The sequence below is a fragment of the Mustela erminea genome, chromosome 1 (assembly GCF_009829155.1).
Source record: "Mustela erminea isolate mMusErm1 chromosome 1, mMusErm1.Pri, whole genome shotgun sequence".
In the NCBI taxonomy this organism is placed as follows: Eukaryota; Metazoa; Chordata; class Mammalia; order Carnivora; family Mustelidae; genus Mustela; species Mustela erminea.
This window is the reverse complement of record NC_045614.1, coordinates 126,767,989-126,793,789: the sequence shown is the minus strand read 5'-3', so window position 1 is coordinate 126,793,789 and position 25,801 is coordinate 126,767,989. Positions and strand designations below refer to the sequence as shown.

At 38.3% G+C, this 25,801-nt stretch overlaps 2 protein-coding genes across 7 annotated transcripts in view; one reads left to right on the top strand and one right to left on the bottom strand.

Annotated features, from left to right (window-relative positions):
• The window catches only part of MYNN (myoneurin), a 41,049-nt gene extending 21,978 nt beyond the window's left edge, over window positions 1–19,071 (top strand). Inside the window, exons 9-10 of one of the 2 annotated variants that reach the window (XR_004285422.1) lie at window positions 738–817; window positions 17,720–19,071. The gene's annotated coding sequence lies outside the window, so the exon portion shown is untranslated. Of the gene's footprint in view, window positions 1–737; window positions 818–14,392; window positions 15,504–17,719 lie in introns of those variants that run through there. The other variant, XR_004285419.1, reaches the window with a different exon arrangement.
• On the bottom strand, window positions 23–25,728 carry LRRC34 (leucine rich repeat containing 34). Of its 5 annotated transcripts, none has more exons than XM_032341652.1 (11): window positions 25,310–25,460; window positions 21,620–21,740; window positions 20,963–21,081; window positions 20,803–20,867; window positions 19,451–19,534; window positions 15,645–15,773; window positions 13,901–13,996; window positions 10,954–11,108; window positions 10,419–10,574; window positions 9,465–9,591; window positions 23–794 (listed from the first exon to the last, which is right to left on the bottom strand). In XM_032341652.1, the coding sequence occupies exons 1-11, from the start codon at window positions 25,410–25,412 to the stop codon at window positions 789–791; spliced, it is 1,161 nt and encodes a 386-aa protein (XP_032197543.1). In that variant the 5' UTR covers window positions 25,413–25,460; the 3' UTR covers window positions 23–788. The 5 variants fall into 5 exon arrangements, with proteins under 5 accessions (XP_032197543.1, XP_032197532.1, XP_032197538.1 ...); XM_032341641.1 differs by lacking the exons at window positions 23–794; window positions 25,310–25,460 and adding exons at window positions 5,275–8,205; window positions 25,495–25,728; XM_032341640.1 differs by lacking the exon at window positions 23–794 and adding an exon at window positions 5,276–8,205.
• Window positions 25,729–25,801: the final 73 nt, after the last annotated feature.

The window sequence follows — 25,801 nt, the reverse complement described above, 5'->3', positions numbered from 1 at the left end:
CTTGAATCTGAATTAATTGGATCTCTAATGTCTAGGAGTAACATTTCCTCACCACCTTAATGTCTTACAAATGTAATGACAGTTGTTTAAAATGTTCCTTTTTATTTTTCTATAGCGTGGTTTTATTGCATCCATTGAATTCTGCAGATTTTCAAATTTGATTAAAAGAAAAAATTTTATTCATTTCCTATTGCAATTTTTACAGTACAAAGACATTTGATTTTCCTGGGATATATTGCCTTTTTAGATACAGATATTTAGTTCTAGACTACTCAACATGTGATAATGTAAAAGAACTCTCTAAAAAACAACCAGTCTTTATATCTGCAAAGCAGAGATCTTAAAATGGAAATGAAATAAGATTTGAACACATAGAATGTTGCCAAGTAAGGCTTGGTAAAACCTAATAAGTAAAATCAGTAACTAGTAAAATCAGTCAGTTTAAGTGTCAGGATACATAATGTCATTTATAGAATTCCATAGTCTATAAAGTATAGCTTTGTTAGTTCCACTGTAAACAATGGCAGATCTTTATGTGATTTTCACATCAGTGGAAGGTCGTATTATTTGTAAAATTCCATTATCAGATTGTGGTAATTTTCTTTGATATAACATATAAACTATATTTATCTAAAAAAATACCAACAACTTGAAATCCATTTCACACATAGTTAATATGAACTATAGAGTATGTATTTTTCAGCCAATTCCAGATGTTTTAAGATTTTGTTTTTCAGCACAGACTCATCCTCATAGCAACCATCTGTCCTGTCCTGGGTGATTCACATTCATCTCTGAAAGCATGAGAATGGATTTGGTAAGGCATTTAGGTCTTTTCTGGCTCAATAACTCTATAACATTAAGTGAAAATAATGCCTGAACAGTTGATTAGATGTTCTTCCCCTTATGTAACCACCACTACCCTCTGTGCCCACCCTTCATTCCCCCCAGGGAGTATAGGAACATGGTGTTAGGTGCCAAATACAAGGAAATACCTGTAAACCTTCAAAACTCATTAAATAGTGGGTAGGGGTTACTGATCTTAAGTGTTTAATCTACTAAAGGAGTGGACAGATGTGATTTTTTTGATATGCTAATTTTTTAAAAAATAAATACAGCTATAATTGAGGAATTCACAGTACTTTTAAGTGAAGGCTGGTATTTTGACAACTATGTAAAGTTGACCACCACCTTTATTCCACCTCCTCCCTGTAGACCTTTAGAGATAGATGGTATTTTCTTTTAGACTGTAGGACCTAAGCATAATTTAAAGTAACCTTTTAAAACTGTCCACATGTCTTTTTTTCACACTTTGACGAGTAAATCATTCAGGTGAAGCATCATCTTGGCATGTGTGAATAAATTTGTGAATATAGGTCTGTAATCAAAGCATCATAGTGTTTGTTGCCTCCTCATAGGAATCTTAATTTGAAAACAAGATTGGCCATAGACAACAGTAATTTGCCATCAAATCATTAAAATCTTACTGGCATCTTCTAAAAGAGAGTGATCTTAAAAAGTTCACTGGCATTACTGACTTGTTTAAAAAGCATACATTTAGGGACACTAGGTCGCTCAGTGCGTTAAGCCTCTGCCTTCGGCTCAGGTCATGATCCCGGGTTCTGGGATTGAGCCCCACTTCGGGCTCTCTGCTTGGCAGGGAGCCTGCTTCCCTTCCTCTCTCTCTCTGCCTGCCTCTCTGCCTGCTTGTGATCTCTGTCTGTCAAATAAATAAATAAAATCTTAAAAAAAAAAACCATACATTTATATGTGTTTCTATATATTTCCCTGTGTTTGAAAAATTGTATCAACAATCATTATTATCTAAATAAGTTATATAAAATACCTTTTCAACTCTGAACCGCCTGAAATTCCCTTGGATTCTGCCACCTGAATCATTTTTACCACTTCATGACAACTTTCAGTTAGGATACCTATAATGGCTTTTCCTTTTTATGCTGTTTTACTACTTAATGATATTTTGTTTTTAAAAGCATATTGGTTTAATTCCTTGATTTTTTTTTTCTCCATGGCTAAAATTTTAGCCTCTACTCTTCCCCCCCTCCCAGTCTTTTTTTTATTTTTTAATTGATATGTAGTTGACATAGTAGTTTCAGAGTTACAACACAGTAATCCAACAATTATATACATTACAGAGTGCTGACTATAAGTATGATTATCATCTGTCACTGTACCATGTTACTAAAATATTAATGAATATGTTCTCTGTGCTGTAGTTTTTCATTTTCTTCACTTGTTTTAATAAGTTTGGAAATTTTTACTTCTTAATCCCTTTCACCTATTTTGTCTAAACTCTCATCTCCCTCCCCTCTGGCAACCGCTAGTTTGTCGTCTTTGAGTCTGTTTTAACATTTTAACAATATTAAATCTTCTAATCCTTGAGCACAGGATATCTTTCCATTTGTGTTGTCCTCAGTTTCATTCATCAGTTGTGTGTTTTTTTTTTTTTAACTTTATTAATGTTTTTAAGAAAGCTCTACACCCAGCATGGTGCTCAAACTCACAACCCCAAGATCAAGAGTCACATGTTTTTCTGAGCTAAAGAGGCATCTCAGTATTTTACTCTTTTTGATACAGTTATACATAGGGTTGTTAATTTCCCTTTCTGCTGTTTTGTTATTAGTGTACAGGAATGCAGCAGATCTTTGTATTTTGTATCCTGCAACTTACTGAATTCATTTATTCTAATAATTTTTTTGGTGGAGTCTTTAGAGTTTTCTATATATAGCCTGTGTCTCTGCAAACAGTGACGGTGTACTTCTTCCTTACCAATTTGGGCACCTTTTATTTTTCTTGTCTGAGTGCTATACCTAGGACCTCTGGTACAATATTGAATAAAAGTAGTGAAAGTTTGGACATCCTTATTTCTGACCTTAAGGGCAGAGCTTTCAGCTTTTTTACCATTGTGATGTTAGATTTGGGCTTATCATATATGTCTTTCATTATGTTGAGGGATGTTCCTTTTGTGCCCACTTTGATAGTTTTTATCAGTGGATGTTCAATTTGTCATTCTTTTTCTGCATCTACTGCAGTGGTCATAACACTTTTATCCATTTTGTAAATGTAGATCACATCAGTGATTTGCAGGTGTTAAACCGTCTTTGCATCCCTGGAATAAATATGACTTGAGTATAGTGAATGATCCTTTTAATGTATTTTTGAATTCTGTTCACTAATACTTTGTTGAGTTTTATGCTTTTATGTTCATCAAGGATAATTGGCCTATAGATTTGTTTGTTTGTTTGTAGTTTGTTTTGGTATCAAGGTAATGCTGGCCTTGTAAAATGAATTTTGAAGAATTTCTCCCTCTTCTGTTTTTTGGGATAACTTGAGGATAGGTATTAACTCTTCTTTAAATGTTTGGTAGAGTTCATCTGTGAAGCTCTCTGATCCTAGCTTTATTGGGAGTTTTTTATTACTGGTCCAATTTTGTTACTAGTAATTGGTCTGTTCAGATTTTCTGTTTCCTCCTGACTCAGAAGATTGTTTCTAGGAATTAATCTCTTCTGGGTTGTGCATTTTGTTGGCTTTTAGTTTTTTTGTAATTGTTTATAATTTTTTATATTTTTATGGTGTCAGTTTTAACTCGTCTTTCATTTCTGATTTTGAGTTCTTCTTGATTAAAACTTCTGGCTGAAGTTTTACCAATTTTGTTTATCTTTTCAGAGAAACAGCTCTTGGTCTCATTCATCTTCTCTGTTGGTTTTTTAGTCTCTATTTCATTTATTTGGGCTTTGTTGGTTCTTCTTTTTCTGGTTCCTTAGATATAAGGTTAGATTGTTTAAAATGTTCTTGTTTCTTGAAGTAGGCCTATATCATTATAAATTTCCCTCTTGGAAATACTTTTGCTGTGTGCTGAAGATTTTGAACTGTAGTGTTTCCATTTCTGTTTGTCTCCAAGTATGTTTTGATTTCCTCTTTGTTTCTTTGTTGATCCATTGGTTGCTTTAGTAATCTGTTATTTAGCTTCCAGGTATTTTGTTTTTCATTCAGTTTTCTTATAATTGATCTCTTTCTAGTTTCATACTCTTACAGTGGTAAAAGATGCTTGATAGAATTTCAGTGTTCTTAGACTTGTTTTATGGTCTGCCCTGTGATCTGTTCTGGAGAATATACCATGTGCACTTGAATAGACATTCTGCTGTTTTGGGGTGGAAAATTCTGTATGTATCTGTTAAGTCTACCTGGTCTAGTGTGACATTCAAAGCCACAGTTTGATTTACTGTCTGAGTGATCTATCCATTGACGTAAGCATGTGTTAAAGCCCCCTACTATTACTGTGTTATTGTCAATTTCTTTCTTTATGTCTGTTAATATTTGCTTTATATATCTGTATGGTGCTCCTATGTTGGATGCATAGGTATTTGTAATTATTATATACTCTTAATGAACTGATCCTTTTATCATTATTCAGTGACCCTTTTTGTCTCCTTACAGTCTTTTTTTTAAAGTCTATTTTACCTAATAATTAGTATTGGTATCCTATCTCCTCCACTTCATTTGCATGGAATATCTTTTTCCATCTCTTCTTTTTTTTTTTTTTTTTTTTAGGATTTTATTTTTTCATTTGAGAGAGAACATGTACAAGCAGAGGGAAGGGATGGTGGGAGAGGGAGAAGCAGACTCCCCGTTGAGCAGGGGGCCCAATGTGGGGCTCTGTCCTAGGACCCTGGGATCATGATCTAAGCTGAAGGCAGACACTTAATCTACTGAGTCACCCAGGCACCCCTCCATCCCTTCACTTTCAGTCTGTATGCATGTTTAGGGCTGATGTCTCTTGTAGGCAGTATATAGATGGGCCTTGCTATTTTATCCTTTCAGTCACCTTATATCTTTTCCTTGGAGCATTTAGTCCATTTACATTTATTCATTCATTTATTTACTTAAGATTTTATTTATTTATTTGACAGTGAGCACAAGTACGGGGAGCAGCAGGCAGAGGGAGAGGGAGAAAGCAGGCTCCTTACTGAGCAGAGAGCTTTGTGAGGGGTTGGATCCCAGGACCCTGGGATCATGACCTGAGCCAAAGGTAGATGCCTAATGACTGAGCCATCCAGTCATTTATTTTTTTATTTTTTAATTTTTTTTAAGATTTTATTTATTTATTTGACAGAGAGAAATCACAAGTAGTCGGAAAGGCAGGCAGAGAGAGAGAGGGAAGCAGGCTCCCTGCTGAGCAGAGAGCCCGATGTGGGACTCGATCCCAGGACCCTGAGATCATGACCTGAGCTGAAGGCAGCGGCTTAACCCACTGAGCCATCCAGTCATTTAAACATCCAACATTTAAAGTAATTATTGATAGGTATGTACTTATTAGCATTTTGTTGTTTACTGGTTGTTTCTGTAATTCTCTCTTCCCTTGTGATTGATGGTTTTCTTTAGTGTCCTGCTTGAATTCCTTTCTCTTCTTGTGTATCTGTTAGAGGTTTTTGCTTTGTTGTTACCCTGGGGTTCATATATAACACCCTGTGTATAGCAGTCTATTTTGAGATCATGGTCTCTTAAGTTCTCTAAGAGCACTTAAGTTTTATTCCCCCCTCCATGTTTTAGGTATATGAGGTCATATTTTACCTCTTTTTGTGTATCCCTTGACTAGTTTTTATAGATAAAATTGATTTTACTACTTTTATTTTAACCTCCTTACTAGGTTTGTAAGTGATTGATCTACTACCTTAACTATATGTTTGCTTTTACTGTGAAATTTTCTTCTAATTTTCTTCCACTGTGGCCTTTTCTTTCCACTTAGATAATCTTTAACATTTCTTGTAAAGCTAGTTTAGGGGTGATGAACTCCTTTAACTTTTGTTTGTCTGGGACACACTCTTCCCTTCAATTCTGAGTGATAATCTTGCTGGATAAAGTATTCTTGGTTGCAGAGGTTTTGTTTTGCTTTTTTCTTTCAGCGTTTTGATGATGCCATGCCCTTCTGGTCTATAGCGTCCTGCTGAAAATGAGCTGATAGCCTTATGGGGTTTCCCATGTATATATGTAATTGCTTTTCTCTTGCTTTTGGGATTTTCTCTTTAATTTTTGTCATTTTAATTATGTGTCTTGGTGTGGACCTCCCTGGGTTCATCTTAAGACTCTTCTTGCCTCTTGCACCTAGAGGTCAGTTTCCTCCCCAGATTAAGGAAGTTTTCTTTCAGCTGTTATTTCTTCAAATAAGCTTTCTGTCCCCCTTCTCTCATCTCCTTCTGGGATCCCATAATGCAAATGTTCATGTACTTGATAAGTCACAGAGATACTTTAACCTGTTCTCATTTTTTATTTTTACTGTTGAGCTTGAATGTTTTCCATTACCCTGTCTTCCAGATCACTGATTGATTCTTCTGTATCTTCTAATCCACTGATTTCCTCTAGCCCATTTTTTATTTTAGTTATTACATTCTTCACCTCTGACTAGTTCTGAGTTCAGCCACTCTTCTCTCAAGTCTGGTGAGTATCTTTCTGACCATTACCTTGAACTCTATCAGGCATATTGCTGATCTCTTTTTCTGTGGTTTTGCCTTCTTTCATTTGGAACGTATTCCTGTGTCTCCTCATTTTGTGTTTCTGTGAATTACATAAGTCAGCTGCTTCTCTTGGTCTTGAAAGTAGTGGCCTTGTGTGGAACGTGTCCTGTAGTTACCTGTAACATGGCCCTCTCTGGTCACCAGAATTTATTGAGGTTGAGCTATGATGGATGCTGGCATGCTGGTGGATGATGCTAGCCCTCTGCCCTACTGTCTACAGTGATCATCCTGTAGTGTTGAGGGCACACTGGTGGGCAGGGCTTGTCTGCTGCACAGCTGGCTAATAAGCCCTAGTCATCTCTACATCATGCAGACTGGGCCAGCACTCAGCCTGTCTGCGGTGGTCCGCATTGCCTGCTCTGGGCTCACTTGTAGGCAGTGCTTATTTCCTGTGTGGGTGGCTGTGAGACCTGGTTGCAGCCCTTATGGGCTTGCTGTCTGGAATGAGAGTCTGTAACTGCTGCAGACACACTGAGGGGTAGGGCTCTAGAGGCAGCTGAGAAGCACAGCTACAGCATCTGCATGTGCACTGGTATATGGGGTTAGCTCCTCACTCCCCACGGCAGGAAATGCTGTGGAGGGGTGCCTATCACAGTGGGCAGGTTGGAAGGGCAGGGCACACAGTGCTAGCAAGGTAGGGGGAGAATGTCAGAACTGGCTTCTACAAGTGTCTGACTGTCTAGGCTGGGAGAGGACAAGAAAAATGGCACCCACCAGCACTTTCAAGCCTGGGGAAAGCTCCTGTTTATCTCCTATAGATTCCTGCCCCTCCTGTACACATCCTAAAACTAGTTGATAAATCTCTCTCAGATGTACCCCAGGCACTTTTCAAACTGCTGCTTCTATGCTCTGTCTTGGGCCAAGTTATTTAATGTGTTGACTTCTAAAGACTTGGTTTCTTGCAGCCCTCCAGCTCTTCTGGAGTTAAGCCACACTGATTTTCAAAGCCAGACGTTATGGAGACTGGTCTTACTAGTGCAAGTTCTCGGCCAAGGGTGTCCATTGTGGGGTCGCTCCTCGCCTGTGATGTCCCTCACCTTTGTGAGTAGTCACTCCAGGAGTTTCATTACCAATGGCAGATGGCAGCTCTGTACCTCCTGCGCTTTTGATGTGACCTTGCTACACCTAGCTGTGGATGATCTTCACCTAGCTGTAGATGATCTGTTCTGCCACCCATCAGGTAGTTTTCAGAGTGAGTAGCAGTACATGCAGCAGTTGCCACCATGTGTGGCCGGGGTGGAGGGAGGTGGTGAATTTAGGATTCTCCTACTCTGCCATCTTCCCTCTCCTGTAAAATTTCTTTTAAAACAATGATACTGTTTTTCCACAGTGGACAGTTATACAAAGTCATTTTAATATAATCATTTTTTCCAAATGTATAAAAGGTAAGATGTTCTAATTTAAGAATTTAATAGGCAATAAAATATTAACATAAGACAAATAATGTGAAAATTTCAGAGCTTGTTTTTCATAGATGTCCACCTACTGGTACAAGAGTAAAACCTGCATTAGGTGAGTTCGTGCAAGCTTCTCCATAAGTTGGTCTCCAGTAGTAATGCTTTTTAAGGCCATTGGAGACTTCTGCAAGATACATATGTCCATCCACCACAAATGGCTCCACATCTGTATTGTCTGGTTTTAGACGGCCCATTTGAATTAAGTCTGAGTAAGCCTATGATTTTTAAGAAAAGAGAGACCTGCCATTAAGAAAATTGTTTAATTTCCATGAAATGAATAAGCTAATTGCAATTTTCAGATTAGCTGTGCTGATTTTCACTTTAAAATATTCTGAGTAAATACTAAATTTTAGTATTTTTTACATACAATTTTTATTCACTTAATTTCACATAATTATAATCTTGAAAAAGTTACTTCTAAGTTTTGAAGTATTTTGTTTTATGGCTCCCAGAATTAACAGTTCTCTGTATTACAGATTTTGTGGGCCAAAGGTCTCATTGTCAAAATTTTCAAGTCCTGCAGGGGTTTGTAAGTGAGGGAGGAAGGAGTTGTGTATGCCTTGAAAATCTGATGATAGCCAGGGACCCATTTCACAGGAAAATATGCAACCAGATTTTGGCATATGGCTGTATGGAGTTCATGAACTCCCTGAAGCTAATTTATAGATTGAGGCTAAGACAATTTCTGTAGTATCAGATGCTGACCTGGCTGTAGCCTAATTCTGTCTTCACTGTAGAATTTTCTTTGTATATCACTTATGGATCATTGGTATCTTTGTAAGGGTATCATACAAACATGTTAAAATGGTTGGTTAATAAGATTGTGAGTATAGAGAGAGATATATAGACAGTAAAAAATTTAAAATTTTAGCTGTTTTCTGCTTAGGCTTATTATTCCAAACTCATTCTAGTGTGTAGAATATGATCTTTTTCTGAAATCAAGGGTTTAAATAGTATATTTTATTACTCTTTTTGGAGGTGGAATTTTGGATAGTCTTTTTGCAAATTGAGAATTTTAGCATCTTCATTCTTTCCAAATAAAAACTATTTGTTACAGTGCTTTTTGTTTTGCAAGTGGTATCAAGGGCTGTGTTTACATAAGCAACCTAAAAGCAACATAAAAGACTAGGTCTCCAAATTCCATGTCTTGGTTTAATTATTGGGCAGCAGACTGGAGATTGTGCTACATCAAATTTAGAATAAATCAATAGTTCTGGTTTTTAAAATATTTTTTTAGAGGAATTGGGATTGTATAATTCATTGATCTCTATATTAATATGTGGTATTCGTTGCCTTCTATTTAAACCACCAAACTTTCCAGTGCTTAGTTTTTAGGACTTAACGTTAAAATTTATCAAAACTGAAGTGTCTTACTACATTTTGGAATAATTTCCAAGGCCACCTGTAAATGCCCGATACTATAGAGAAGACCCCAGGAAAAGCCTTTAGTGAAGGAAGAAAAAAAAAAACTTACCGCACATGTAGCCTCATCAAATTTGTTTCCCCAAATGTAAACATTCGAGAGTGTGGGATTTGTTTTCATTGACTGTGAAAGTGCAACCAGTCCTTCTCCCTGTATGTTGTTGCTGACTACTGACAACCTATCAGAAACATGAAGTAATAACCCTGGAAACCAATACATACTTCCACAAAGAAGATGCATAAGTTAGCCAACAACATTTATTTTATTTTGTAAATATTTTATTGTGTAAAATCTTAGAAAGTAAAGATACTAAAGAATAATGCTAACTGGGGCGCCTGGGTGGCTCAGTGGGTTAAAGCCTCTGCCTTCCGCTCAGGTCATGATCCCAGGGTCCTGGAGCCCCACATCGGGCTCTCTGCTCAGCAGGGAGCCTGCTTCCCCCCACCCCTCTGCCTGTCTCTCTGCCTACTTGTGATCTCTGTCTGTCAAATAAATAAATAAAAATCTTTAAAAAAAAATAATAATGCTACGGTGCTTGGGTGGCTCAGTTGGTTAAGCAACTGCCTTCGGCTCAGGTCATGATCCGGAGTCCCGGGATCAAGTCCCACATCGGGCTCCCCGATCTGCAGGGAGTCTGCTTCTCCTGCTGACCTCTCTCCTCTCATTCTCTTTCTCTCTCATTCTTTCTCTCAAATGTCAATATGTCAGCTTAGAAATTTTTCATATTTCATCATGAATCTTGGGTTTTAAGGGGATTTATGTCAGTTTTTCTTTTTTTAAGATTTATTTATTTGACAGAGATCACAAGTAGAGAGGCAGGCAGAGAGGAAGCAGGCTCCCCACTGAGCAGAGAGCCCGATGTGGGGCTTGATCCCAGGACCCTGGGATCACGACCTGAGCCGAAGGCAGAAGCTTTAACCCACTGAGCCACCCAGGTGCCCCTTGATGTTAGTATTTTAAAAGTTTTTAAGTTTTTCTCTTGATTAAATACAAAACCATACTAACGCTCTAAGACTCCTGTTGTGTGAAGCAAGAGTTTCACTGAGATGCTTTGCTCCTGCATTTTCTATTCTGTTAAAAGAAAGATCTAGTACTTCCAGGGTAGTATTGCTTTTCAGTACGTCAGCCAAAAACACCATTCCGTCACAAGTTATTTTATTGCTGGGAAGGGAAGAATACATGGTTACATTTGAAAATATGAAGTATTCTTTTATTCATAGAGATTAACATGCCTCAGAATTGTTGTATAGAACATTATTTTTCTAGGTTAGTAAAAGATTTTAATCACTCAGTTTCCAAAAAGGTAATGAAAATTTGCTATAAAATGTTGCTCCGTTCTGGTTTACTCATGATTAAATGCTCCATTCACACTGTTGAGATAAAATAATCAGTATAAACTAGATACTAAAGCTTAGTACAAAAAGTTGACAACAATGATTGTATCTTCTGATCTTAGGAATTACTGTCTTAACAGTATAGCCTCTGTATCATGAATATTTACATAGATTATTCCCAGGACTTCTAATGTATTATCACTTACCAGCTGACATCAAGGTAGCGTAGGCTTCTGTTCAGATACAGTGCGTCACATAACTGTTTTATACCACAGTTTTTTATATTATGCTTACACACATGTAGTTCAACAAGGCAGTGATTTTCTTTCAACATGTGGCCTAGATGAACTGTGGATTCTTCCTAAAAATAGGTAAAATCTTCTAAAATACAGTTTTGAAGCTGTACCAAATATATGTTAAGTTACTTAAATTAGCTTTTTTTTTTTTTAAGATTTTATTTATTTGACAGAGCTCACAAATAGGTAGAGAGGCAGGCAGAGAGAGAAGGGGGAAGCAGGTTCTCCACTGAGCAGAGCCTGACATGGGGCTCGATCAGGACCCTGAGACCATGACCCGAGCCGAAGGCAGACGCTTAACCCATTGAGCTACCCAGGCGCCCCCTTAAATTAGCGTTTTAAAAAGATACCAGTTGAGACTATTAGCCTATAATTTGTATTTGCTTTGGCTCGGTTTTTAAGAAAAATCACTTGTGCCACAAATGATACTTTATTATTTTAAAAACCAGCAGCAGGCACTTGGAAAGTACAGTGACTAAGTGAGGTAAATAGGCTGGTGTAAAAAAGTCCGTTCTAAACAATCACTCCAGAAGGGTTGGGCGGGGGTGATTGGCCGCATGATATATTGCACATATTAAGCTCCCTTACTGTTGTCCTTTCAAGAATCTCCAGATGTTTCTTATACCCATATGTTCCTGAACTTTACTCTTGATCTCCACTCTTTATGGATAAAATACAAAGCCATTTCTCGGGGTGCCTGGGTGGCTCAGTGGGTTAAAGCCTCTGCCCTCGGCTCAGGTCATGATCCCAGGGTCCTGGGATCAAGCCCCCTATCGGGCTCTCTGCTCAGCAGGGAGCCTGCATCCTCCTTTCTCTGCCTGCTTCTCTGCCTACTTGTGATCTCCGTCTGTCAAATAAATAAAATCTTAAAAAATACAAAGCCATTTCTCAAATGTTGGTTCTATTTTAAAAATACACTCAGTCCTGTGATATCCAATTCTTCCTTTTTATAATCATCCCAAATCTCTAAATACATTTTCCAGTCACTGGAAGACTTATTTTTAATTCCAAACTCTAGCTCCTTCCAGGCAAAAAGTATATAACATCAATGAGGATTTGAATACCAAGCACTTTTTTTTTTTTTTTTTAACAAAGTCAAAGTAGGTCTTAAAATGAATGGGTCAGTATTTTATGGTAAGAAGTCCTCTTACTTGATTGCTGCTTTTTTTCTTTGTAAGTAAGCTCCATGCCCAGCAAGGAGCCCAACGCAGGGCTTGAACTCATGACCCTGAGATTAAGACCTTAGCTGAGATGAATAGTCTGATGTTTAACCGACTGAGCCACCCAGGTGTCCCCAGATTGCTGTATTTGTAAGTTTTACAGTCACTGGAAATGCTGATCACGAACATGAATATCTATGTATGCTCAAATTATGTACTTCTACATAATAACTGAGAAAAACTACAAAAGTTAAATCATGTAGCAGTAGCAGATAGTACATGAGTTGTAATAAAAGTATATGAGCTTTATGAGAAAACTTTGCAAATACTAGCTCTATACTAGCTGCCTGCCTTTGGGCAAATGATTTCATCCAGCTAAGTCTGTTTCCTTTTCTGTAAGGTAGGTAAAATTATACTTCCCTCACAATTAACAAAAAAGTACCTGGCATAAAATAACTGATCTATAGAACACTATAAAGCATTTTTTATTGTTCAGTAGTCTATAATCCTGTATCTGATTTATTTAAATTATTGCTGACACTGAAAAAGGCCCAAAGGGAAGCTATAGTTTGGGATCTTAACAAATGCAAACTGACCACTTAGGGGGTCCAGTGTTGCTCTGCATGGTGCCTGGAACCGGACAGGATACATGTTTGTGTTTTATGCTTTGATTGTGTTTTTTTTTTTAGATCAAGAAATTTGATTGAGGGACCACCCTTATTAAGGACGAGAACTAAAATAAGAAATAGTGTTTTTAGATCATTTATCAACTTTGACAGTTTGCTTAGGATGGCACCTGGCATCAGTATCTTTCCATGCTCCCCAGATAGTGAAATGGAATAGGTTTGCAGGCTTATGTTTGGGAACAGCAAAGTACGAAGAAACCCAGGAGGACTCTACTCCACAGCCACTGAAGAGACTAGGACTCAGAGGGACAGAGAGTGCCTGCCTCGGAGAGGAAAAGAAAGCAGCCTGGAGTTTAGCTGACTGCTAGAAGCACTGGGCTAAGAGCAAGAGCCTGCACCTGAGAAAGACCTTGGGCTTTTCTTAACTATTCTCCGATTTGGGAATAATGACACCACTCAACACACTTAAAAGAGGAATGGTGTTTCTAATGTGATTTCACATAGTTTAACATACTTATTTCCTCAAGGCTTTAATCAGAACATTTTGATTTAGCCTTCAGATCTCACGTCCTCAATCTGAGAACCTTGTCTGCCACTTCTAAAAGAATGTTAAAGAACAAGGAGAAGCCTTGAAAGCATGTTTTACCATGTTTTTACTCATCATCTTGTCTCCAGAGTGCAGCTTACCTATAGGATCAAGTCCAGACTTCCCAGGCTGCTCTTCATACACATTCTGCCATTGTTACTCATGATTTCAAAGCAGTTTAGTGATAGTAATATAACAACAAAATTCACAGCCTTTAAAACTTTAATAATTGTTTCCGTCTTGACTACTCTGCCTTTTTACAGGTTTACTCACCGTTAATCTGAGTTTACAAGAAAGAAAAAAAAGACCTGTTCACTGCTTAAATAAACAACATCTAAAATCATAATTTAACTCAGTTTTTCTTCAAATAAGTTCTTTGTAAATACAGTAAATTCTAAAAATATTAACCTTGAAATAACCAGTAAATAGTGCCTTCGTTTTTTTCACATGTAATAGTATTAGCTGTCATCACTTTGAATACATACCTGTTCACCATACAGTATAGGTCGGTTTAGGTTTATTCCCTTAATTGTTTGGTTTTGTGTTAGGACTGTAGCAAATGCTATCACACTTTGCATTCCCTAGAAATAGTAAATTCGTTAAGGAGCTGACAAAGTATATAATCTCCCTATTTCAAAACCAGTAATCTAGATTCAGAGAAATAAACTATTTTAAGATTTTATTTATCTGTCAGAACTGTAAACCCTGAATTATAGTTTGGTCAAACTCAGAAGTAAATTGTTACTATGTTCTTTTCTCTCTGCCCTAAAATCTGTAACATGCACAGGGAGTTTCTTAAAGTTTCAGTATCTATTTCTTAGGACATTCACCTCTTGGTTTGCTCCTGAGTCCTTAAGTTTCTGTGTGTTTCTGACCTCGGATGCCCAGACACACAAGCAGATCTCAGCTAGGGTTCTACACTACTTAGAACAGACCTTGTGAAAGCATTCTTTTATGTGCATTCTCGTTACTTTCAGTGCGTGTGTGCAGTGGAAATACCTTATTGGAAGGGCCGAATTCTCCCTGATTTCTGTGTTGGACACCACCACACACCCCCAGCTGTAACACTAGGAAACCTGGGCCTCCACTTTACCAGTCTACTCACCCTCCCATCCAATTAATCAGTAAGTCTTAGAGATTGTCTCTAAAAGACGTCTCAGATTAACCCATCTGTGTGCCACCACCCATCCCCCGTCCTTTTAACCCACCTGTACCATAACTTGAAGTGGTCAGCGAGCTTCTTGCTACCCTCTAATTCCCCACAGAAACCAGAGTGATCTTTTTTTTTTTAAAGGACAAATCAAATCACATCACCCCTCAAAGCCTTAAATACATCTCATAGATGTATTTAGAACTCAATCCCTTTTTCCCCTGGCCTTGACCCACAACCCATACAGCACTGCTTGATCTGGCCTCTGCACACCTCTCACCCACACTTTGAGATACTCTGACTAGCCACTCTGGCTTTTCAGGTCCTAAACCTGCCAGACTCAGCCTTTCATTATTCATGTACCACTCATGATTTTTGCCATATTATAATACCAGTTTTACTGTTTACTTAATAGTTTTCTATTAAGTCAACTTACTTTTCCCACTTTAAAGTTCTATCACTACCATAAATGGAAAACTAATTCCTCAAAATAGAGCATCTGCAAAAATAAATACATAAGTAGTAAAATTACCTCTATCTGTAATAGCTGTGCTACCCGTACTGTAGTCAGGGTAGCACTATCTTAGAGTCTGTGTGTGCTGGACCCCTGCCTGGGATGTTCTGCCATGGACCCTCTCCAAGGTAGTTCCTCGGATATTAGGCGACTGTGCTATTATGCAGATTACCTCCTACCAGACAGAGTACTTAGCTATCTTTGTAGCGCTTTTCTTTTTGATGTTTTCCCAACTAGAATATAGGCTTTCTAATGAAGTAGCGTTTTTCAATTAAATTTTTTTTCTCAAAAACTCCTATATAGGTTAAGAAGTGTTATAGATAGAAGCTTAGGAAGAATTTTATTCTAGTTATTCCGCTATAGTATTATTTAATACAATCTTATTAATAACACTGATATGCCTAATAGTAAAAGCAAAACAAAAATTTCCCTGATATTAGATATTAGGGACAAGCTTAATCAGTCGTAAGACTCTCATTTAGCTGATCTCTTCAACAATTCCTTATCCTATTTCCAAAGAGATTGATGCAGTACATGGGTGATTTTTCTCAACCATTTTACTTACCAGGTCACAGTCACCCAAATCTAATTTTTCTAAAGATGAATTAATTTGTAGCATTGCAGCAAAAAACATTCCACCTTTATTTTCAATCTTGTTTCCAGTCATTCTTAGGTATTTCAGACTTGTATTCTTCTGAAAAGAAAAAGAATAAAAACTTCATTAAATTTGTATTCCAGAAAATTTTTTCTTGATTACAGCAGACTTTTACAATTTGCAGACTCAAGTTTTCATGGTTTCATGGAGATAGAATAGGATATTCCTTAAAGGTAACATTTAGTTTCCCAATAAGATAAAAATCTGGTTTAATTTTTTACTGGAAAGAATGCCCAGGAAACATGCTCAGTAAACGAAGCAGATTTTATAAGTTTTCCTTTCATTGAGAAATCTATAGATTCGTTTTTTTTTTTTTAAGATTTTATTTATTTCTTTGACAGACAGAGATCACAAGTAGGCAGAGTAGCAGGCAGAGAGAGACAAGGAAGCAGGTTCACTGCCAAGCAGAGAGCCCGATGCGGGGCTTGATCCCAGGACCCTGGGACCATGACCCGAGCGAAGGCAGAGGCTTTAACCCACTGAGCCACCCAGGCGCCCCTATAGATTCGTTTTTAAGAAAATTATACCACCTTTTTTTTTAGGTAAAATTCACATAACCCAAAGTAAACCATTTTAAAATATACAATTCACTGGTTTTTAATAAATTCACCATGTTATACAACCATCACCTAGCTAGTTTCGAAAACACTTCAACCCCCCTCATCCCCAACAAAGGAGACCCTATACCTATTAAGCAATCACTTTATATTCTCCCTGTATCACTTTTAAAGGAATGTAATTCTTCAGACACTTGCGAAGTTTAACTCCTCTCATTCCACTCTTGATAATCCTTTCACAAAGAAAATTAGACATTTCAGTGTCCTAATAAATAGTAGAGGACATAACTGCAAATAACTGAAACCCCTTAAGAACAGGAAGAAGGCAAGGAGGTCCACTGTTAATAATGCCATTTAACAGTGTACTGCAGATTCTAGATGAGGCAGTTAGGCAAGGAAAAGAAAAAAAGGCACCCACACTGGAGAAGAAAACTATGTCTGCATGTAACAGGATATCATATATGGAAAATTCTAAGGAATCCACCTAAAAAAGTTGTTACAACTAATGTGTTCAGCAAGACTGCAGGACACAACACCAATATATAAAATCAATTGTATTTCTACACACTAGCAATGAACAATCCAAAACTGAAATTAAGACTCCCATTTAGGGGCACCTGGGTGCCTCAGTCAGTTAAGCATCTGCCTTCGGCTTAGGTCATGATGCTGTTGTCCTGGGATCGAGCCCCGCATGGGGCTCCTTGCTCAGCGGGAAGCTTGCTTTTCCCTCTCCCACTCCCCCTGCTTGTGTTCCCTCTTTTGTTGTATCTGTCAAATAAATAAAATATTTAAAAAAGAAGACTGTCCCATTTGTAGTAGCATCAAAAAGAATAAAGTATTAGGAATAAATTTAGCAAAATCAAGACCTGTACATTAAAAACAAACCACTGTGGGGGGCGCCTGGGTGGCTCAGCGGGTTAAAGCCTCTGCCTTCGGCTCAGGTCATGATCCCAGGGTCCTGGAATCGAGCCCCACATCATCAGGCTCTCTGCTCCGCAGGGAACCTGCTTCCTCCTCTCTCTCTCTGTCTGCCTCTCTGCCTACTTGTGATCTCTGTCAAATAAATAAAATCTTTAAAAAAAAAATAAAAAAAAAAACCACTGTTGAAGGAAGTGAAAGATACAAATAAATGAAAACACATCCCACGTCATTAATCAGAAGACAATACTGTTAGGATGACAGTACTCCCCAAATTTTCTAAAGATTGAAAACAACTCTCTCAAAATCCTTGTTTTTGGGGGCACCTGGGTAGCTCAGTGAGTTAAAGCCTCTGCCTTCAGCTCAGGTCATGATCTCAGGATCCTGGGATCGAGCCCAGCATCGGGCTCTCTGCTCAGCAGGGAGCCTGCTTCTCCCTCTCTCTGCCTACTTGTGATTTGTCAAATAAATAAAATCTTTAAAAAAAAAAAAATCCTTGTTTTCTTGCAGAAATTGATAAACTGGTCTTAAAATTCATATGAAAATGCAAAGGACCCAGAAGATCCAACACATCTTGAAACAACAAAAAGGACTCACTTCTTGACTTCAAAACTGACTACAAACTACAGTAATCAAGATTGTGTGGGACTGACATAAGGACAGACATACAGGTTAAAAGAATAGAATGAAGAGCAGAGAAATAAACTGTTTGTAATAAATTTTTGACAAGAGCATCAAGAAAATTAATGGGGGAGGAATAATCTTAAATAGTGTTGGGACAACTGGATATCCACATGCAAAAGAATGAAATTAGACTCCTACCTCATACCATATATAAAAATTAACTCAAAATGGATCAAAGAACTAAACAAAGGAGCTAAAAACACACTTAGAATATGCAAATATAAATCTTAATGATTTTTAGATAGGCAAGGCCTTAGATATAACACCAAAAGCACAAAGGAAAAAAGCTGAACTTTATCAAAATTAATTTTGTGCTTCAAAGGATGCCATGAATGAAGTGAAAAGGCAATCCACAGAATGACAGAAAACATTTGCAGATCATGTATAAGAGACTTTATATCCACAACATACAGACTACTCTTAGCATTTAAAAAGACAACTAGACATGGGCTTTGAACAGACATTTTTTCAAAACAATGCCATATGAAAAGATGCTAAGCATCATTATTCATGATGGGAATGCAAATCAAATCCAAAAAACCTCTGCATATCTACTAGGATGGCTAAAATCAAGAAGACAGTAACAAGTGCTGGATGTAGAGAAACGAGGACACTCCTACAGTGCTGGACTTGTAAAAAGACAGTTTGGAAAACAGTTGAACAGTTGCCAAACGATCCAGCAGTTACATTTCTAGGTATACACCCAAGAAAACTGAAAACATGCACACAAAAATGTGCAAATATTCATAGTACATTATTGTAGACAAAAAGTGGAAACCTAAATGTCCTTAACTGATGGATGAATAGGATATATCCAAACAATGGAATATTATTTGGCAATAAGAATCAAGTATGTTACAATACAGATGAACCTTGAAAGCATTAAGCCAGTCATAGGAGACCACATATTTTAAGATTCCATTTATGTGAAATGTCCAGAACAGGCAATCTATTAGATGGAACACAGATTACTGACTGCCAGGGGCTGGGAGAGTGAAAGAAGCATAGAGAAGGACTGCTAATGTGTACACGGTTTCTTTTGGGGATGAAATGTTCTAAAAACAGTGATGGTCATGCCATTCTGAATGTACAAAAACCCACTGAACAAAAATCTTAAAGGTAAATTTTGATGGAGAAAAAGTAAGTTCTTATGTATGCTAAGTATCTTAAAGCTTTTTAAAAATGAATTTTTTTTAAATTTTTTTAAGATTTTATTTATTTATTTGACAGACGGAGATCACAAGTAGGCAGAGAGGCAGGCAGAGAGAGAAAGGAAGGGAAACAGGCTTCCTGCTGAGCAGAGAGCCCGACACGGGGCTCGATCCCAGGACCCTGAGATCATGACCTGAGCTGTAGGCAGAGGCTTAACCCACTGAGCCACCCAGGCGCCCCTTAAAAATGAATTTTAAAATGCTCATGTAAAATTACATTTTAATAAATTAAAGTATAATAAAAATACACATTTGCACAATGAGTTCACAATAACATTTTGGTTAATTACAAGCTATCAGAAGTTAAAATGCCAAAAGAAAATGTCTGAGGTATATAAATGCTTACATGTAGTGCTTTAGCAATCAGTTCTCCACCTTCTGGCCCAATATCGTTAAACATAAGGTTTAAGTAAACGAGTTTATGTTGCTTCTATAATAAGAGAAAAGAAGCTATTACATATGTAATTATTAGGGGGGAAAAAATACAGGCACTGCTTTATTTAAGTAAAAGAATTTACCTCCAAAGAAAATCTTTGTAACAGAAAATCTCAAAGTCCAACAAAAGAAGCTACAATTGGGGTGGGGTGAGCTATGGGAAACATCATGCTCATTTAAACACAATTGCAATGTGAGTGAAAGAAAAAGACTATTCTATTTTGATCAATTATTCAAAGTATGAATGCCTTTTATTTAACCACAGTGTACAAGTTTGCAAAAGATGACTTAGGAGCTCTAGTTACCAGCAATCTACCAATAACAAATACACAAGTGGGTTTTCAGTTTATTTCAAGTGTTGTAAATATAGTGCAAGGTCAGGACCCTGGACATTTTGCAAGACTAGCATTTTGTGTGTGCCGCTAGACTAGGTGGTTTCACTGCAAACAGAATTAAGAAAACTTAACATTTTGGTGATTTTTGCAATATTTTTGTAATTGCTGAGAATTAGTTCATATTTCTTAATCTTCACTCTGTCCTTGTGCTGTGTGCCATCTCATGGATAGGAGAATTTTTTTTTTTTATGATTTTATTTATTTAACAGAGGGATACACAGCAAGAGAAGGAACACAAGGGCAGAGGGAGAGGGAGAAGTAGGCTTCCTGCCAAGCAGTGAGCCCGATGCGGGGCTCTATCCAGGACACAGGAATCATGACCTGAGCTGAAGGCAGACGCTTAAGGACGGAGCCACTCAGGTGCCCCTCATGGACATGAGAATTTTAAGATCATTTTTAAGCTCATTAGAAGCATATTTAGCAGATTGGGGAAAGTAGTTAGGAACTTAAAAAGCCAATTTAAACAATAATGATAATGCTGCTTTAAACATTTTAACTGAAAATACAAACATATATTTTATTTTAACATTTTAACTGAAAATACAAAAATATTGGCAAACCTATATTTGCCAATCTTCTGAGGTTGAAACAAAGCCTTTTCTTAAAGTACACCTACTCTGATTGGTGGACCACACTTTTATCTTTTTTCTTTTTTTTTTTTTGGACCCCACTGTCTCTCTTAAATGAAATGCAGCCACAATGCAGCATTTCAGCATGGGCATCTTCAAAGAAGTCTGCAATAAAAGGGTTATTAAGTTAGCAGACTTGAGGTACTCAAACCACTTACATTTCCAAAGAAAAAGTACTGGCTCTTAACTGACTCCTGGAAGAAAACAAAAAGAACTAACAACATTTTGTAGTAAAATACCTGAAGAAGTCTTGCAGCATAGTATGCACCAACATCACTTATGAGGTTATATCTAACATCCAAACCTGAAGAACACGGATGAATACAGGCTGATATTCCTTATACTGAATAATTAAAATCAGGAAAATTAAGAGGTAATGATTTTTAAGGAGACATATACCACTGATATATGGACTCTTCTTTAAAATTCTGAAAAGAATCCAAAAATCTTTGCCTGTTACTCTTTCTTCTGGCATTAAGCGACTGTTACCAGCAATATTTAATGTGATTCCTTCTGACCTATTAAAATGCAAAAAAGAAACCCACTAAAGAAATAGAAGTATTTTCCCCCTATATAAATAGTAACATCATGAATAGCATTTACTGAAACCAAGTATGTATCACAATATAGATTTATACCAAGTAACTTAAGACGACTGAATATTCAATAGATTTTGTAAACACTTCTATAGTATATAATTTTATTCTCTCTCTCTCTCTCTCACACACACACACACACACACACACACACACTCCTCCTGATAGGTAATCACATCAAAGACTTCAATATTTTCACAAATAAATCCAGCTCCCAGGAGCTCAGGACAAATCTGAAGGCTAGACTTGGAGGCCACTGGTCTACTGTTTTTCCCTGTGTACTCTGCTACCTCCAAGACCAGCTAACAGTGTCCATCAGCCACTGTTCTAAATCAAAAGGTAGATCTGTTTTAAAAGCCATGTACAAATCGCTTTAAACAAATCACTCAGTATTCCAGGATTCTCATACAGAAGGAGGTCAGTGAATACTACTTTGTAATCAAGTATTTGTCTTCCTTACCCCTTTTCGAGTTCTTCATCGACTTCTTGGAGTATATGCAATATAAAAGTATTAATTTTCTGGGACTTTTCCATACAGAGATTATAGTAAGTTTCCTGGAGATGGCCAGTAACTTCTGGAGCTTTTGAAAAATAAGTGCATTACTCTTCATCACATATAAATGATACCAGGACCTTTCCTGTCCCCACTCCTTCCCCTCCCTAAAAATTACACTTCTTCAAAGATACGAATGTGTATGTATAGAGTCAGGAGTGAGGAAGAAAGGGCAAAAGAATTAAGACTAGAGAAAGGAAGAAAATAGAAGGAATTAGGGGGAATAAAAATGCTGTTTGGAGAAGCAGGGCCATAGAAACACCCACTGAGGCTAGGCAGACACTAACTTGCAAGTGACACAAAGAAGAACTAACATCCTGGTAGCAGAGGAAAAGGATATTCAGAGAAATTAAAGATTTTGCCAAAATCATACAGCTAATAAGGGTAGAGTATAAAAACAGACTCCAAAGCCTCTTTCCACTCTACCACACTGGGTTAGCAGACTCACGTTTTCTTATCAGGACGTCAAATAAAAAAATTTTATTTTTATTTTATTAAAAATAAAAATTATTAAAAATATTAAAATATAAAAATATTTAAAACAAAATTTTCTTTAAATTTTATTTTTTATTTTAATCAAATAAAAACATTTTAATCAGAGGATCTAAACTCAAAAAGGATCTGAAAAATCCGTGAGTCCCCAAGGCTCCCTGGATACCCTCTACACATGCACGTTGATGGCATCTTTGACTACAGCTCTGTCAGTTCCTCCTAAAACTGAGTTGAGGCCAGACTCAGAGAAGCTCTTCACCTACCCTGGCCTTTCACTTCCTCTTTGTAAAGGCTGATTTTTCTCTGTTCAGTCCTTAATAAAGATGATAAAAACAAAGCAGGAGTTGAAATCTCCTTCCTCTGTTATGCCTGAAGCTTTCCTTAATGGTCTTACTGTTTTGGATATTAATTTACAAGGATCTTTGGAAGACCCAAGCCTTCTGGGGGTAGAAGTGATGTTGTTCCTCTTCTTAGAAGCACCTACCACTATCTTTGTTTTCTGTCTTATCTTTTGTATAGGTCTTTTTTTTTTTTAAGATTTTATTTATTTATTTGACAGAGATCACAAGCAGGCAGAAAGGCAGGCAGAGAGAGAAGGAAAAGCAAATTCCCCACCGAGCAGAGAGCCAGATGCGGGGCTTGATCCCAGGACCCTGAGATCATGACCTGAGCCGAAGGCAGATGCTTAAGCCACTGAGCCACCCAGGTGCCCCTGTATAGGTCTCTTAAAAAAAATAACAATAAAATAAAAAAATAAAAATAAAAATCTGTGCTCAGAGACCTCACTACTCAACCAACTTGGGGTCTTCAGGAGCCAGCCTCTTGAGTTTCTGCATCTCAAGAGATGTACTTTGCTGAGATTTCTGCACTGTATGAACTCAAGAGTTTGCTAAACAAACTTGCAGAACAAGATTTAAAATGAGGAACATTACATTAAAAATGGAAGCCTTAAACTTTTCTTAATAGTTTTCTTTTAAATCAGCTTTTAAAAAATTAATTTAACCCACTTATTCCAGACAAGTTGAAATTTCAATATCGAAAGGAAATAAATATCAGCAATCCCATGTTAAAGAACCATTACAATTAAGGTCTCTGGGTATTTCCTTCTTATTGTTTTTCTCAACTATGTACATATTACCCTTTTTTTTAAAAATCAGAATTTTTCAGTACAGCTCTATATCTTTTCAGTTAACATTGAGTTTTCCCATGTCAGTCTCAGAAAAATTTTAATGTCAACAGAATTTCCTGTCTTATGGGTTGATGCATATAGAAAACCCTTCCTTATTTTAGGAAATTTCCATGAATCTAAATAACATTTTAGCACAGTATTTCCCAAACTGTTTTCTTTAGAATACAAATCTTTCGTGAGATGATCAAACATGTTCTAAATAGAATAGATTTTATTGTCAAATACATTTGGAAAGTTCTAAATTAAAGCTAAACAAACCTCTATAACACTTCTCAGGACATTTACAACACTCAAGGGCACAAAGACTTCAAATTGTTGAGCCTGGAGAGAAGGGAGAATAAAAATATTCTGTTTCCCAGACTTATGTGACCATGGTTCACATGGAGTTCAAGCTACAAAATGCTACTTTAACATTCTCCACAGACAACACAGCAAATTGATCTGTAACAAATTTACTTGTTGGAGCTGGGCTCCCAGGAGGCTTCTTTTCTCCCTTCTGGCTACTACCTTCCTTAGTATTAAAAAGTGAAGACTGGCCTGGGAATCTGAGTCAGGGCCTGCCCTCAGCTGGCTACACCACACCCAAGATGTACCCAAGAAATGTGTCAAGACTTAGAACTCATGTTTCTCTGAGGGAAGGAATCTTAGACTACAAGCTAAATATAGCTAAAGAAAGTTACAGGAAAATTCTTAAGAGCTCCTGGGTGGCTCAGTGGGTTAAGCATCTGACTGCACCTCAGGTCACAATCCTGGGGTCCGGCCCCACTTTGGGGTCCCTGCTCAGCTAGGAGTCTGTTTCCTCCCTCTGTCTCTCTCCTCAGCTTGTGCTCTCTCTTGCAAATAAATAGATAAAATCTTTTTTTAAAGGGGGGGGGGGGAGAAAAGGAAAGGAAAAGGAAAAGAAAAGAAAATTCTTATTACCTGACCATGGATTTAAAGTATTTAAAATTTTCTGCTATGCTCTTTCATGTTGTATGTCAGGATTTTATGGTACCAAAAATTTATTTCCTGTATTCATCTTAGGGGAGAATAATAAATCCATCTTCAAATTGTAAAGCTAAAACTAAGACTAACCAGTTACACAAGAAAATATAAAGAATCTAACTCAAATGTCATTTTTCTTGTATTCCAAGTATTTTTTACCTGGCAGCACGTTTTAAAATTTCTAAAGAAAAGGCTCGTTTTGGAGGTGGTCCCCTATGCCCTTCTGTACTGGAACAGCCAAATACCAGAAAATCCAAGGGTTGGGAGTGAGTCAGACTGGGGTGGTTGCCCAGGATCAGCTGCGTGACTTTGAACAAGTTATCTTAATTCTCCCATCTTAAATTTCCTCTTATGCTAAAAGCAGAGCACGGTGCGCATCTCAAGGATGCAGTGAGGAATAGGTAAGTGTTCTAGCGCAGTTCCGTACCTACAGGCACATTAACACAAGCATCCAAAATGGAAATGGTGGCCAGACGAGGGACGTGCAGGCTATGCTTAATTTGCTCGAGATCATTCACGGTTGCAGAAATACTTAAAACGGAGGTGACATAGAGATGCCAAGTCAGAACGGTCTCAAGGCCCTCTTGCCCACCTAGGCCCTGCTTTCTGGAACTTCCACCAATAAAGGGCCCCAGAACTTTCCCCGAGACTCTGATGAGGGTAAAGCAACAGACACACCTTCCTCCAGGACGATGGCTAGTGTGAAGGGCGGACTCATCGGGGGAACTTGGGCTCCCTTCCCACCCACATTTGGGGGCCCCAAAGTTCTGGCCGCAGCTGAGGTTCCCGGGGGCGCCGGCCTGCCACACCGCCTCTAGCCGGCGGCCCGCTGGGAGGAACCGGCTGTGCCGCCGACCCTGCCGCTGGGGCCGGAGCCGCCTCCCGCACTTCCCGTGGGCCCGGCGGGCGCCGAAGGACATCCGATTTCTTACCACTACCGTCCGCGGGGGCCGAGAACGGATTAGGGGTTGTAGTGGGTACGGGAGTGGGGAACCCAGGCCCGGCCCCCGCGGCCTCCTTCCCCGGGTCCCACATATTCCTCTTCACCCCTGGGCCGCCGCGGAAGCGTTGGCATGACGACGGCGCGCATGCGCCTGCGCAGTCCCGGGCCACACACCTGCTGCTTCTGGGCTGGGCTGAGGACCCTGAGCGCCACCTTCCGCCGGCGGCGCATCCCCTGCCATTACCCACGGGGGCCTCAGGGCAGGCTGCGATTGCCAAAGCAATGGAAGTTCCTTGGTCACCCCCTCTGGCTCCGGATCCCCTAGACCTGGGTTAAAAACACACAGAGGGAGGGTGCTCTGGCTCCTCTGCAGAGGGACGTTCTTGAGGTTTCAGGGAGCACGGCTGATGGACTAGGGGCCGGGCTACAAAGACGATTATGACACAGTCTCCTCCCCAAAGTGTGTACATACCTGCGGCGG